Genomic DNA, 16528 nt, shown 5'->3' on the forward strand with positions numbered 1-16528 from the left:
GTTAATATAACTATTGGTATAACAAGTACGCACATAAGCTATTAATGATAATTGCAGACGACTCTGATAATATACTTAAGTTTTTATTAAATTCACGTGAATTACTTTCTCATTAAAGTTATATTTTATAAAATATATGTTAATTAACGACGACAATGATTTTTAAAAAAATGCTTACCTATAAACTAACATGACATATAATAAATAATATATATATATTTAATTTATATAGTTTCTTATATTATAAATATACGGACAAGTTAATGATAATTAATTTATCAAGCTAATTACTTTCTCGTTAAAGTTATGTTTTATAAAATATATGTTAATTCACGACGAAGATGATCTTAAAAAAGATGCTCACCTATAAAGTAACATGAGATATAATAAATAAAATATATATATTTAATTTATATAGTTTCTTATATTATAAATATACTTTATTCGTAATATTATCGTATTATATTATTTGAATTTTATTAAATAAAAATACTTTATTTATAATACAAACAAAATTATGGTAATATAAAAAAAAAATTAAAGAAGTAGGAACAAGGTGAGATCCAAGTAATAATTCACTTTGATCAAAGTGGAAAGATGTAAGCATGAAGCACAAAAAAGATGAATGTCATTTTCTTATATTAAAAAAAAAAAAAGACATTCATTAGGTAAACATCCAAACAAGACCTTAAAATTTATGTTTATTTCTTTAATTTTCCCCTTTTGGGTTACTTTAGGTAGCCTTCTCTCTTAGGTCTTGTTTGGCATTGTTTATATTTTAAAAAGGTAAAATTAGTTTGATGAGGAGCAGGTCCACTGGTTTTTATGACAATCACAAATTTTCTAACCAAACAAAACAATTATTCAATTGTGGTAATGGTGGGTGCCAACTATATTCATTGAAAAATGAGACTAATTATTATTATTATTATTTTTAAAATCAAATTATTAAATTAATACTCAAATTACATAATGAAAATAATAAAATTCATTAAACCCATTTTAAATATTTTTAAAAAATTAAAAAAAACAAATTTATTAAATTAAAAAACAATTTATTGTTATTAATTTTCTAATTAAATTAATTATTAAGTTTGAATTTTTTTTTTTAAAGTGTTGAATTTGGAAATAGTAGATTAATAATAAATTAATGGGGATACCAAGATTTTTGTAATAAAAAATTAGGAGGGTGAGGAAATTTTAAAAATAAAAAATAAAAAATAAAAAATAAAACAACACGAAATTCCAATAATTGAGGTTTAATTAATTTATAATATATGCTAAAATTAGAAATTAATTAATTGAATTATGAACACTTTTAGATGAGACAGCTCATTGGGTCTTATCCATTGATAAATATATTTTCCCGAGAAAACATTGCAACTTATTTATGAAGTTTCCGAGAAAATGAGAAAATTACATATATATATATAGATGTATAAAATTCTACTAATAAATATTATAATACCCAAAAGAAAAAAAAAAACTTATGCCAACAATAATTTAATTATAAATATTGGAATAAAATATTTTATACATTTAATTTTTTTCTAAAATTATATGGTCAAATTCTAATCTAAATGATAATTTGACATATAAAATTATGACAAAATATATCCTAATTATGCAAGTAAGAATGCATTAATTATGTCTTAATACAATGTTTTGCTGACTAATTAATTATTTAAATAGTAATAATTATGACTTTAATTACTATTTTGAAACGGATAAACACTTTTATGATGATCTAAATGAAAAATTATAGAAGAGGATTTGTGCTTATCCAAAATGTTTTAGAAAATTATGTGCCGGCAATATATACACATATACATATAATAGAATGTGTTATTTATTACAGTGAAAATTTTAATTTTTGAGAAATAAGTTGATTATTATTTTAAAATTTAGGTAGTAAATTGATAAGAATTAAAGAAAATAGAATATATATATATATATATATATATATATATATCTGCAATTCAGAAAAAAGAAAATTTGCTTAATTTGTTGGGACAAGATTGGAACAACAGCCTAATCGGAGGGGTAGTTATGTAAATATACATAAAAGGAGGTCTCCTTGTGTAAATTCCGCTAAAGAAAGGTCTCTCCTTTTTCAAGCTCTCCCATGGCCATTTCCTCTTTTTTCTCTATAATGTTCCTCCTCTGCTCTGCTTCTTCTTAGAAAAACTACACTGACACACGTATATATAAACAACTACATATATATATATATACATACAGGGAAAGAGAGAGTGAAAATGGTGGACGATTTCATGGTGTGCGTGGATCGCTTGATAACATCAGCTTGCTTTGAGTCTGTCAATGGCGGAAGAGAAAGCGAAGAATTCGAGAGACAGACATGCTTTGACGGTGAACCCAAAAAGGAAAACGGTGCCGTTTTGGTTGTGGAGAACAGTAATGGAGGAGAAGGTTCGTCTTGTTCTGCAAAGAAGGTGAAGGAAATGGTGGAATGTAGGATATGCCAAGAAGAAGACGAGGTCCATGAAATGGAGGCTCCTTGTGCCTGTAATGGCTCTCTCAAGGTATTTTCTCTTCTGGGTTTTCCTTCAAAATTCCAACTTTTTCCCTTTTTCACTGTTTTCTCATGCTCTGATTATGTTTTTTTTTGTTACCTGTTTATGATTCTTTGTTGATTAATAGAATTAATTTTGGTTAGTGTTTAATTTTTTGAACTTCCATTTTTATATTTTGGCTTTTGCTTTTTCTCTCCTCTTTTTGGGTTTTGGTAAGCCCTTGCAATGGAGGGTACTTCTCCTTCTCTGCTACAAAATTTTCTAGGTCAAAAACTCAGTTAAAGCTTTAATTTTTGGAAAAGGAAAGGTGGGGTTTTCTCTGAGAATCTACTACTGATCTTCTTTAGTAATTTGTTGGGTTCATCATTTGAGTTTTTATCCATTTTGTTAAGCAAACTTATAATATGAACTCCTTGGTTCCTCAATGGGTTTTTTTAAAAGGATTTTGTTGGATACTGGTTTGATTTTTTATGGAGTTGTTAACAAAATAAATGGTTTGGTATATTTTAAGGGTTATTTTATTATGGATTGGCAAGTGCGCCACTGCCTTGTGGGTCTTGTGGTTGTGTGCATTTATTGAGTCTTTTCATGCTTGTTTGTGTCTACATTTTTTTGTTTGACTCTCTCTCTCTCTCTCTCTCTCTTTGATTTTTCCAAGTACAGATTAAGAAAAAATAAAAAAATGGTTTTTTTTTTTATAATAAGGTTGAAAGAAAAGATAGAAGCTTTGAATTTGAAGGATGGAAGAGGAATAGATTTTGAGAATTTGAATGTTCTGAAAATCATATCACTTCAGATTATGACATTAAGATATGGATTTTGTATATTTTTCTCTTTTGCCACTAAATATAGAGAAGTTTCAACTTCATTAGTAATTTATTGTTTTAGATTTTCCTGCTTTTTTTTTTTTTTTTTTCGGTTCTGTTGAGAGACAGGGCTTTAATGAATGCCATAAGGATATGTGGAAATTGTTGTGTATATATATATATATATCTACTATTTTCTTTCAATTTTCTGCAAAAGAATTGGAATATGCCTTCAACACTGTCAAAATCATAAACATTTAGATTATGCAGTTGAAGATAAAATCCTTTTTATTAAAATAATAACTATTATTGAAAATGGAAATATTCCTTGGAACAAAAATTTGTGCAGCCATTTGATGCAAGGAAAGCTGTTAGATTTGTGAAGATCAAGAACTGGGTTTAGAGCAACAAACGGTTTTGTTATGGTGCTTATAGATTGAAAAAAGTTTTTGAGAAGGTTTTCAATTTATTATTCTTTTTGTTTAATGGACCAAGAAATATATATTTCATTTGCTCAAGAATTTTCGAAACAAAACTTTTGACCTTGAGCCCTTATATAGAGGGCCCTTGCGTCGTAGTAGTATCGTTGATGCTATTCTTCTACATAAGGTTTTTACTGTAGGCTGCAATTTGTGCTCTTGTATAATCTCTGAATTTAGTGTTTTCTTTCTGAATTTGTATGATTTATTATCTTTTTTTGCTGCTTCTCAATATACTTATTATGTTATCATGTGGGATAGTTTATGGTTCTGGACCCTTGGTTTTTTGTTATTGGGTCATAGTTTATACTCTATGGAGGATTTGGAGAACCTTATTGACTTGCTGATTAATATATAAATATGTTGTATGCAGGTTGTCACCTCTTAGGTGCCTTTCTCAATAATATTGTTTATTTCAAAAAAAAAAAATCATGTGTGGTAGTATAATAATTCAGTCTATGCTTTTCATCTAGAGTGCTGAAGATCATGCCGGGCATGCAGTAACTTTTTAAGATATTCAAAATCCTTCTCTTAATATTAGCATATTTGTTTGCAGTTTGCGCATAGGAAGTGTATCCAGAGATGGTGCAACAAGAAAGGTGACATAACATGTGAAATCTGCAACAAGGTTTTATGACTTTCCTTGCATCTAATTTCGAAATATTCAACCCTAGAATCCTCGAAAATGAAAATAATATGATCAATGAGTAACGAATGTTTATCTGTTGATCTTTCCAATAGATCTTTTCACCAAATTATTCTCTCCCCCCACAGAGGAGCAGTCCTGATGTTCTAGCAATTGATATTAGGTAAGTTCTCGGGATTTTTGGAAGGTCATGTTCTTTCTTTAGTACAATATCTGGTCATCAGTTCCTGCATATTTGTATAGGCATAGTGTGCATAAGGATCCAATATCTGTTCATCAGTTCCTGGATCAATCATGCTACCTGAATTGCCTTGAATACCTTTTAAAGCAGTTTACATTATATTCATAGGTTTATACTAACTTTTCACGCTTCACAATTTTCCTGTTGTATTAGCCAAGCATGGGGCCCACACATGAATCTCCGGGATTCTCATCTTATAGTTTTAGCTGCTGCTTCTGAACGTCAATATTTACAGTCAGAATATGAGGATTATGCTGGTGCAACAACTGGTAGCATTGCCTGTCTCCGCTCTGTTGCTTTCATTGTAAGTAATGTATACTCTAAAACAGCTTTTCTTTTTGTTCTTGTTATTCACAATTGCCCCTCCTAGTGGTTCAAAGGTTATTACTTATATCTTCCAAAACTTTGAATTATGGTCCAGTTGCTGATGGTTTTGCTTCTACACCAAGCTCTTATGGTCACAAGAGATTCAGGTTTGGTGCAAGAATCTTCAACATTCTTCCGAGTAAGTAGAATCTTTAATATTCTTAAACATTCTCCCGAGTAAGTAGAATCAACATGCATCTAATGTTTCTCGGAAGTTATGTCTTAGGCTGGTAATCAATCTTAAAAACTTAAGCGAATAAACAGCTTTGGTAATGGGTCTTGGGTGAGCATTTGTTATTCCTCTCCTGTTTAAAGACTAATTGAAATTTTGGAATTGCAGATTCAGATCTCACTTCTTCAGTTCACTGTCTTTCTTTTGCCGTGCTATATTGTGGCTCAATCTTGTTACTTACAAAGCAGGAGGAGAAGACAGGTAAGACCAATGTTTCTTCCGTCTCTTCATCTTCTTACTTTATTGGATGATCATAATACTTCTCAAAAATCGAAATTCTTGATCAATGGAGGAACAATATCACCATTTTTGTTCAATAAGATACCAAAGTGGATGATTGACTCATTCCATACTAGAAAGAATCGTAGGAAATCTTTTGATAACAGGGATTCCTATTTCTCAATGATATCCCACGATCAAAACAATTGGCTGAATCCCGTGAAACCATTTCATAGAAGTTCATTGATATTTTCTTTTTATAAAGCAAATCGACTTATTAATCAATATTCGATTGATTGGTCTGAGGTTATTGACAAAAAAGATTTGTCTAAGTCACTTCGTTTCTTTTTGTCCAAGTTACTTCTTTTTTTATCCAAGTTACTTCTCTTTTTGTCTAACTCACTTCCTTTTGTCTTTGTGAGTTTCGAGAATATCTCCATTCATAGGTCTGAGATCCACATCTATGAATAGAGCCTTGCCCTCTAATACTTTCTTTCTGTTGTTGTGATAACCGATTCACTTATTCAACCCGAATACATGACTAATCTGAGTATATTGGAAGGTTTTGCACGACCCGGAAGTAATTCTAAACTTAAACAATAAACATCACTTTTAACCTGTCTGATATTGAACTCAATTCCGGGATTTAGACTTAATGCATTCATTATTATCTGGTGTAAAAAGTACTTGCTTTGGACCGTTTTAATGTAGCAGTTGATGTATAGATATACAGCTTCTTGTATAGGATTAACCGGTTATTATGTTGTGAAATACGTAGTTCATGTCTAGCTGACAAATTCTCGGAACTCTGAATCTGTTGATACATCTGCTTCATCTTCATCTTCCTAGATATTTTTTTGCTTATTCACTTTTAACTTTTGCTGAGTGTTGCTGCTCTTTTTTTCTCTTTTGAAGGGTTAAATGGAGCAAGACTCGTGTTAACGTCTTCTACTACACACTGATAAATCAGGGTCGGGAAGATCTATTGTACATTACATTTCGTCAAGTTGTACTTAAATTCAAGAAATTTATAAATTTAAGAACTGTAAAAATGTCCTTGTATTTTCCTTACCTCTGAAGAGGAAGAACAAGTACAAGAAAAAGAAAAAGAAGCCCTGTAATCCTTCCTTAAAGTAGACAAGAAATTGAAAGAAAATTCAAGTGCAAATATTGAATTGTATATCTGGTTTCTTTTCTTTCCCCTTCTTCCAAAATTACCCCATGATTGCTAGTCATGTATATATAATAAACAAGAACTACCTAAGCTTGCAGATTGCAGAAAGCTATGGTGTTTTTATGTTGAAAGCTGTATGTCTTCTTAACAACTTTCTTTTCGAGTTCACAGGGAAGCAATCTGGCTGACAAGATCCACCACCATAGCTGCTCCTCGGAGCAATTTCCACCATTGACACCAATCTCATCCTCTCCCAAAATCCCTCCTTTATCCTTCACTACTAGCCGAAATCAACAAAGTTTCCACCAACGAAAACTTGGTGCTCGATCACCGATTCTGTTGCTTGACTAACTTCAAAGTTCAAGATTCATGGCTTCCAGTTCTTGTTTGGGATGCTAATAAGTATTTTGTTACAGGAAAATATCATTGTTGATAATAAATTATAACATCTCGGTGAAGGAAGATAAATAAAAAATCAGGTGACCCTTGTACGATCATATTTTGATCAAGTAATTGCAACCCGTATTTGGAAAGCGCATTTTGCGTCACGAGTCTCGTCTCGTGGACCATACTTCGTGGGTTAAACAGGAGAGGACTTCGAAATTCGTCAATTTCGGTCTTCTTTAGACTTAGTTGCAGTTCGACGTGGTCAATAGACGATCAACGGGCTTAGCCCACTATACCACAATGGGCAATTGTGATGGTCGAGCACAGTTTGACCCGCTTGGAAGAGTGCACGGAACGGGCCGGACTGGCCCCTCCGTCTCTGTAATTGTCTATATGACACACAGTAGAATACCAGTTTTCAATTAGTTAACCCGCCATGTGGAGTGGAGCAGAGTGTTCAAAGCTGCGAGGGGCAGCTATAAAAATGGCAGCCATGGCTGCGCGCAGCTCCTTCTCCTGGACCTGTCTTCATGTTGTAAGCATCTGTCTCCCCCTTCATTTCTTCTGCTTCTTTTTCTTTTCCGATTTGTTTGGTCTTAATTCTACAAACCTCAAGTTCTGTTTGGTTTTATTGCACCATATCTTAATCTAAAAAGAAAATGTGAAATGGGTGAAGTGTGAATTTCATGCAGCTCAAGACCATGTGCGTGAACAGATCTCGGCTTCAAAGCCGAAGAAAAACTCACACGGGCACCATTGCATGGATGAAGCAGAAGCAAGTAGCTCCATCATGAACTCAAAACGTCCTATTCTTTCGATTTTCGATATTTACGAATCTAATATCAAGATACGAGATTTAGGCCGCCATGGCAGAGTCAAGGAAGCACGGAAACTGTTCGATGAAATGCCTCAACGAGATAATGTTTCTTGTGCTTCAATGATCACTGTTTATCTCAAGAACAATTGTCTTCACGAAGCCGAGAAGCTCTTTTGGGCAAGTCCCGTTACAAATGTTGTGGTGGAATCTGCCATGATTGATGGGTATATGAAGGCTGGTCGTACGGAAGAAGCTCGTTGTATATTTGATAGTATGACCCAGAGAAATGTCTTCTCCTGGACCAGTTTAATTTCTGGGTACTTCAGATTAGGAAATGTTGATGAAGCTCGTCGGCTGTTTGATCAGATGCCTGTCAAGAACGTGGTCTCGTGGACTGCTGTAGTTGTAGGGTACGCTCGGAATGGTTTGATTGATGAAGCTCTCCATGTGTTTGATCAAATACCTGAGAAAAATGTTGTTGCATGGACGGCAATGATTAAGTGTTGCATTGAGAATGATCAAATCAATGAGGCGGTTAAGCTCTTCAAAGTTATGCCTCAAAGGAATTTATATACTTGGAACATAATGATCTCGGGTTGTCTTGATGCTAACAGAGTAGGGGAAGCTGTTCAACTCTTCGATTTGATGCCTCGCAGAAATGCAGTTTCCTGGACTACAATGGTGACTGGTTTGGCAGGAAATGGGATGACTAAACATGCCAGGAATTACTTTGATCGGATGGTGGATAAAGATATAGCTGCTTGGAATGCTATGATCACGGCATATGTAGATGAAGGTGCAATTCATGAAGCTAAGGTGCTCTTTGAATCAATGCAAGAGAGGAATGTTGTGACTTGGAATGTTATGATTGATGGGTATGCACGACATGGATCCGGGGGTGAAGCTTTGAGGCATTTAACATTCATGCTTCGATCTGGTTTGAGGCCTAATGAGACTACCATCACTAGTGTTTTGACATCCTGCGAAGGCATTGTTGAGATCGTTGAAGTTCATGCCTTAGTTATTTTTCTTGGGCTTGAGCATGACACATTGCTTATGAATTCTCTTGTTACTATGTATTCCAGAGGTGGGGATGTTAATGCTGCTAAGCATGTTTTTGAGCGAATTGAGTTTAAGGATGTTGTATCGTGGACTGCTATGATGTTAGCTTGTTCCATTCATGGATTCGGGTACGAAGCATTAACTGTCTTTACACAAATGTTAAAATCAGGTTTGAAGCCGGACGAGATCACATTCGTAGGAATCTTGTCAGCTTGTAGTCATTCTGGTCTTGTCACAAAAGGTCAATGTTTATTCAATTCGATGAGTAGTGCTTATGATTTGCAGCCAAGGGCTGAGCATTACTCCTGCCTTGTGGACATCCTAGGTCGAGCAGGACAAGTGAATGAGGCCATGAGAATCATTACCACAATGCCTTCGGCTGAGTGCGATGGTGCTGTTTTAGGCGCATTGCTTGGTGCTTGTAGGTTACATGGCAATGCAAAACTTGCAAGCCAAGTTGGAGAGAAGCTAATAGAGATCGAGCCAGCAAGCTCCGGAGGGTATGTGCTATTGGCTAATGCGTATGCAGCGTGTGGGAAGTGGGATGAATTTGCGGAAGTGAGGAGACTGATGAAGGAGAGGGAAGTTAGGAAAGTTGCTGGTTTTAGCCAAATAGAAGTGAAAGGGAAGAATCATGTCTTCTTTGTGGGTGACAAATCTCATCCCCAGGTAGAAGAAATTTACAGGCTGTTGCTGGATAGATTACTACCTGTCATGCAAATGGAAAAATTAGTAAGTCATATATGAATACAAGTATGTTGAAAAATCCTATACGTGTGATTGGATTAGATTTGATGATTCACTGTTGACTGATTTATTTGGTCTGAATCAGACTGTATATACATCTGTCATGTACAAATTAAACTAATCAATAAGAAATTTTGTATGTATTAACTGTAAAGTATCTAGGAGTCATAATAATACATGGGTATATAAGGAAATCCCAGAAGTGATATAACAAGAGAGTAATATAACTATGTTTTTCTTAATATATATATATGTATATATGTATGAATATATGGGTAGACAAGAAAACAAGATTTAGACTGGTGGAACTTTCCTTCAAGGCGCCATTACACTTGTCTATTTTGTTAATAGAATCCAATGCATTTGACAAATAAAAAGTGTTTGGAAGATTTTCCGACATATCAATGAAATCTTGTTGAGAGAGAAATGAATATTTTTAAATGCAAGTTCTTGAATTAGTATTAATGATTCCCAAGTCCTAACCTCTTTTTAGGTTTGGGAAGATAGGGATGTTTTTCCTTTATATAAAAATTTAATTAAAAAAAACCCTTCAAAATATATATATAGATATATATACATATAGTGTTGGATATATCTAATTACTATTAATATTATTTATTTATTTATTTTTATCAAAAGTATGAAAGACCAATTCAATTGGGGGTATGTTTTTTTTTTTTTTTTTTTTTTTTTTTTTATATTAGGAACAAAATTTTGGCCTTGAAAATGATCTTGTAACCTTCAAAAAATACCCTTTTGAAATCACAAAGATGGGAACTAAATAACTTCACAAATAATTTTAGGGCACATTTTATTATATTAATATATTTCGATTATTTAAGTTGGTATTCTATTTTATTTTATTTTTGGTTTAAATATCAATATAACAATGTTTGGATGTATATAATTTCTCTTTATATATATATATATATATATATTAAAAGAGCACCCTATAGTCTTCAAGTGCTTTTTCATGTGAGCTTTTTCTTTATTCTATTCCCATAAATATTCTTGGTAGTTATAAAGCAACAAGAGGAGATTAATATATATTGTAACGGCCCCGGAAAATATTAAAAAGAAATGAGTATTTAAATATATCGAATGCGGAAGCGAGATCAAAATTTCAGTTAACATCCCTTACACGAAAAACCAAAAAAACGTACTTAAAATATAAAAGATTAAACTAACTAAGAAAGAAAACTCGAAAATAAACTATGCATATGACTACAGAGTCTCTAGGCATCCCCTTCGTCGTCCTCCTGCGGAACGGGCTCGGGAACCATGTCTTCCTGATCTGAAATGGTTAATTAAGGAGTGAGCTACACTAGCCCAGTAAGAACATCACGATATCTCACCGTCACGGAGATAAAGGTGGGTAGAAAAACACAAAAAGACCAATGGAGCATAATTTACAATAAACTCGTTTATTAACAACAAAACCTTTTATCAATAATAAAACTTTTACCATCCACTTACCTTGGTGGAATTTATGAAAAACAATATGAGAAAAACAATAACATTATCATAATCATTGAATAATCTAAGCTGTAAAACATAACACTTATCACGCCTCTTGTAATTCAATCATTGTACAACATATCTTTTTTCTCATTTACCAGCCTACTAGTATCCGTGGGGGTCCATAGGGGTTCCGCTACCCGTTAACCTTTAACATTCATAATCAGTTTCCAGGGCCGTCCCCATACCCCGTCCGGTATGGGCGCCAAAACCATGAACCTCAATACCCCGTCCGGTATGAGGGTGAAACGGGCCGTCCCCATACCCCGTCCGGTATGGGCGCCAAAACCATAAACCTCAATACCCCGTCCGGTATGAGGGTGAAACGGGCCGTCCCCATACCCCGTCCGGTATGGGCGCCAAAACCATAAGATCTCCATACCCCGTCCGGCATGTGAGACCACAATCCCGGTAGGGTTCCCTACGGACCCGGTCCGTCCACCATCTCCCAGGATATCTAGTCAGGCTGACCCCCATAATACAATTATCAGTTTACACAATCTTTCATTTTTCCTTTTCCTCAATCAGCATCATCAATTCACATTTAAACAAGCAAATCGTAATTCATACCAAACAGACAACATACAGTATCAGTTTTTCAGTCATTCAACCCATAATTAATAAAAACGTAGTACATGCACACAAATCTGTAAAATGAACACATCAAACCTCATTTTGCATTTAAAGCTGTAAACAGGTCAAATAACAGTAAACCACCAATCACACTAAACTCGGGCTCCATTAGCCACCTTAAGCAATTTCACACATGCATTAATTCAAGAAATACCGTTTTATCATTTTGAACTTTAATACCGTGATAGGAAATAGGGTGAGGGGTCCTTACTTGTTTTCGGGATCCGAATACGATTCACAGTGCGCCTGCAGGCTGTCCCTAATTTTCCCCTGAATTTTTCCCGGGGAACTGAAACACGCTAACAGTACCTGCACGGGTTCCAAAAAAAATCCAAATTAGGCCCAGGGCCTCTTTCGGCCCAAATCGCAACTCCGGCACGGCGGCTCCGCCGTGCTCCGGCGACGGCGCCGCTGCTGGCGGCGGCGAGTCGCCTCGGGTTGACTGTTTTCGGCCGTTTTTGGCCGAATTCGGCCACACTCGCATTGGTCCTTGTCAGAAAACAACCCTAGGGCCCTCGGGGGGCCAAAAAATCACGGAAAAACGGAGCTTACCGGCGGCGACGCTCTCGGGTACGGCGACTCTCCGGCGAAGTTCGTGTTTTGGTGATTTGGCTTCGGTCAACCTGTAGAGAAAAGAATGGTGATCACGGTGATATAAAAATTGCATCGAACGGAGGCCGGGAAGGGCCTCGTCGGAGGCAAAAACCGAGAGGGGGCGCGGCGGTGCCGCTGGGCTTCGGCCGCGTATTCCGGCCGTTTGGCCGGGATTTCGGCTTCGATTTGGCCATAGGAGGAATCAGTGGGGAAAAACGAGTCGGGGGTATGAAATTTACCTCGATCGGCGGTCGGAAATTTCCCCGATGCGGCGGCGAGTGGCGGCGGGTGGCGGCAGTCGGCCTCTGGTTCGTCTTCTCCGGCGAGCGGCTGGCGGCTAGGGTTTGTGGTCTGGTGTGGAGGTTCTATTTATAACCCCTTGCCTTTTGATCACAGCCGTTCATTTTGTTTTAATCTGGGCCGTTCGTTTTTGATTGAATCTGGGCCGTCCGTGCGATTGAATCTGGGCCGTCCGATCGCGTGATTGATCTGGGCCGTCGGATCGCACCCACGCGGATCGCCAACGTGGCTCCTTTTGGAGTGACGCGGTCTTGCCACGTGGCAGGCCCTGGTTGGCCGGGACTGCTGACCGGGCCTGCTGACGTGGCTGCTGACGTGGCCGCCCTTTTTTTTTTTTTTTTTTTTTTTTTTTTTCCTCCTCCTTTCCGGGTGCTACATATATATATATATATACATACACTCATATTTGGCTCATAATTCTCTCATGTTATGAAGATTTAAATCAAAATTAAGGGGAAATATTAAAGTTTAATTATCCAATATACCAATTAAATTCTTCTTAATAAAGATTTAAATCAAAATTAGGGGGAAATAGTAAGGTTTAATTATCAAATATACCAATGAAATTCTTCTTAATAAAGATTTAAATCAAAATTAGGGGGATATATTAAAGTTTAACCATCCAATATACCAATTTAAATTCTTCTTAAAATTTTTCTAAATAAATTCAAACTCTAATTTACAACTTGCAATTGAACCTATTAGCTTTGGATTTATTAAGCTAATAATGTGTGTTTTGTCACTCACCCAAAAAAATTCAACTAATGGGTTTTGTCGCCGCCAGCAAAAACAAAGTGACAATTGAAAAAAAAAAAAATAATAATAATAATAAATTATGATATATTGATTAACAATAATTAATCAAGATTAAATTATAGCTTAAATCTCCTAATTTGGTTTTATCACTATTAAATTTATTTATTTATTTAATTTTTTTGCGGTCACTTTATATAAAATCATTAGTTCTTAAAGTTACTATCTTAAAATTTTTAATTCTTTCTCATAACTTTTAATTTATTTAGCACTAATGATTCTAAAAAGTATTAATATTTAATGACTAAAAATTAATGTTCAAAAAGAAAATGGTGAGTTCCAAATTTATTGTAACATTTTCTATTCATTATTAAATATTAGTCTTTTTTTGTGGGACACTTAAAACTAATCATAATAAATAAAGCTTTACATTTAAAAAGGTTCATATTGGATTTTATATAATTAAAAAAAAAATTTAAGAAAAAATTAAATTATAGAAAATATGGGAATATTTGTTGCATGGAACAATTAAATTTTTTTTTTTTCAATTTTTAATAATATAATACGAGTTATTCACACATTAAATTTTAAATTATTCACTAATTCAAATTAATAATACTATTTTATTTAAATAATAATAAAATTACCAACATTTAGAATAACATATTTGAAATATGAAAAACCATATAGTTTTAAATTTAATTATAATTATAATTATAATTGTAATTAAAAAAATGGTCATTATCAATCAAAACATGAATCTTAAACGACGCAAAATTCAAGATTTGGTGTCGTTTTCATTCTTTTTCACCGATTGGATGAGTCCATATTTTCTGCCATAATTTCCGTTTGGTTTTTTTAATTTCTTTATGACCCCTTATCCCATGGTTATAATATATACGTACATAATACATACATATATATATATATACATACATGTATATGTATATGTATATGTATATGTATATGTATATGCAGCTCTAGGTCAAAAAAAACACTGATCAACAAACCAAGGCATTGTTTAGAGCTTAACATCTTTGTTTAAAATTTTCAATTAACTTACTTTTTTTTTATATAAAAAAAATAGATAATTAGTTTAAAAAATATTGATTTTAAATTATATTGTTTAAAAATTATACTTTTTACATACTATTTTATTACTTCTATACATAAATTACACTCTTACTATATGGTAAATATATATATATATATTTATGTATATATATATATGTATATAATAATTTTTATGTGAAAAAATATATAAATGGATCCTACCAAAAGTGGTATAATTATTGACACCGAAAGTACACAAGACACATTTTATTGAGACATCAAGTTTTGTAGTGATGGGAAGGTAGTTGGACAGACATCTTAATTTTGTTTTATTAAATTTAATTTGACATTATACCAACAAAATTGATTAATTATAAATTAAGCAAAAAATAATTAGTTAGATATTTGATGAAGGATCCCATCAAGCATATGTTTTGATAAATAGGGATTTCGTATATTTAGTGTAGCGACCCAAAATTTTAAGGCAATGAATATATATTGTGATGATGAAAACAATTAAGCGTTTAGAGTTTATATTTCTTACACAATAGATATGAATGCCTAATAGGGTTACGAAAATACTCATTTAAGGAAGTTTTAACAACGGAATGAATAGATAAAAAAAAAAAATATAACTAGAAATCCTATAGGATTAACCTCCGTTGGGCAGCTCTGATGAGATACGGGAGAGAGTTTTTATTCACAATCTTCTTGCTGTTCAGGATCTGGATCTTGGTCTTCCTGATCTGAAATGGTTAAATAAGGGGGATGAAATACACTATTCCAGTAAGAATATCACACTTCACACTGATATGAAAAACCAAAAGTTGGTAAAAATCGAAAAACAACAAATTGAACCATTATCTCTTTTTAAATAAATTTATTTAATATAAAAACCGTTATTTTCATACTTATCTTTATGAGTTTTCAGAACCGACCTATGAAAACGATAATCAGGATAACGCTTGATCACACATTTAAATGAATAATAACAGTAAACTTACCTTCTTACTCAGTTACTAGTACCATTGTCTGTCTATAAGGATTTTTCCTACACGTGGACCGGCTGTCCCCATACCCCGTTCGGTAATGTGCGCTCAAACATGTCACCGCCTCAATACCTCGTCCGGTATAAGAGTAAACTATACCTCTCAAATCACTTTCGGTATGGGACTTATCAACCTCGTTCGACTGAGGTAATGTCCATGGTAGAATTTTCTCTATGCAGCGGGTTCATACACCATTCCCTAGAGTGCCTGATAAGCCTTTCATACACATATCCACACCATCAACTAATCACCAATCACATTCCAATATTGCTTCGAATCAATCAATAAGTGAGAATAAGAGCTAAGAAATTAATGAACGAGAAAAACAATTAAAATCAATAAATAATAACAATTTAGGCAGAATATGAATAAATAGACAACACAAGTAGGACAAATATACATTGATTGGTTACTGGCTCCACTGGTGACTTGTATTCAATTAGTTATGAATTTCTAATATTTACAAAACACACTATTATTCATTATTAAACTTTAATTTACCGTAGCAAAAGAAAATGACGAGAGATTTTTATCCCTGATTAATGTTCGAAGCACTGTCTTTTTCACTGCGCCTCCTGGTGATTTTTGGATTTTCTAATTTTTTCTGCGAAAATAAGAAACATGTGTTACGTATTTCAAAATACCCCAAAAGGCCAAAATGAACATTTTTAAATTTTTCCAACCAATTTAAGGTTTTAGCACGGCCTCGCTGTTGTGCTCCGGTGCTGGCTCTGCCACCCACGACGGTGCTTCCTCTCGGCTTGATCGTTTTCAGTCAGTTTTGATCGACTTTATATGGAAACCTGCAAAAAATAGGGTTAGGAAGCCTCTATTGATTGGAAAAGGGAAAAATTGAGACTTTACCGACGGAGAGGTTTTATAGTGTAGTGTCTCCATTGTTTCTCTCTTGCAGTCAGG

The 16528-nt window shown here is 33.9% G+C and overlaps 2 protein-coding genes across 3 annotated transcripts; both read left to right on the forward strand.

Annotated features, from left to right (window-relative positions):
- Positions 1-2115: 2115 nt before the first annotated feature.
- Positions 2116-6703, forward strand: LOC110812980 (uncharacterized). The gene is made up of 7 exons (XM_022039964.2): positions 2116-2543; positions 4376-4447; positions 4561-4628; positions 4860-5010; positions 5128-5211; positions 5413-5505; positions 6439-6703. The coding sequence occupies exons 1-7, from the start codon at positions 2259-2261 to the stop codon at positions 6442-6444; spliced, it is 759 nt and encodes a 252-aa protein (XP_021895656.1). The 5' UTR covers positions 2116-2258; the 3' UTR covers positions 6445-6703.
- A 146-nt stretch (positions 6704-6849) lies between these two features.
- On the forward strand, positions 6850-9864 carry LOC110812972 (uncharacterized). 2 transcript variants are annotated; one of them, XM_022039943.2, is made up of 2 exons: positions 6850-7619; positions 7761-9864. In XM_022039943.2, exons 1-2 carry the CDS (start codon positions 7521-7523, stop codon positions 9708-9710), a joined length of 2049 nt encoding a protein of 682 aa, XP_021895635.1. In that variant the 5' UTR covers positions 6850-7520; the 3' UTR covers positions 9711-9864. The 2 variants fall into 2 exon arrangements, with proteins under 2 accessions (XP_021895635.1, XP_021895645.1); XM_022039953.2 differs by having other exon boundaries at positions 7777-9864.
- Positions 9865-16528: the final 6664 nt, after the last annotated feature.

This window comes from Carica papaya, chromosome 5, assembly GCF_054855325.1.
Source record: "Carica papaya isolate Zhongbai chromosome 5, ASM5485532v1, whole genome shotgun sequence".
In the NCBI taxonomy this organism is placed as follows: domain Eukaryota; kingdom Viridiplantae; phylum Streptophyta; class Magnoliopsida; order Brassicales; family Caricaceae; genus Carica; species Carica papaya.

Coding starts and splice junctions, on each gene's coding strand:
- LOC110812972 (XM_022039943.2), top strand. CDS start 7,521: ATGTGGAGTGGAGCAGAGTGTTCAAAGCTGCGAGGGGCAGCTATAAAA. Junction 7,620..7,760: donor CCTGGACCTGTCTTCATGTT/GTAAGCATCTGT, acceptor AAATGGGTGAAG/TGTGAATTTCATGCAGCTCA.
- LOC110812980 (XM_022039964.2), top strand. CDS start 2,259: ATGGTGGACGATTTCATGGTGTGCGTGGATCGCTTGATAACATCAGCT. Junction 4,448..4,560: donor CATGTGAAATCTGCAACAAG/GTTTTATGACTT, acceptor TCTTTCCAATAG/ATCTTTTCACCAAATTATTC. Junction 5,212..5,412: donor AATCTTCAACATTCTTCCGA/GTAAGTAGAATC, acceptor TTGGAATTGCAG/ATTCAGATCTCACTTCTTCA.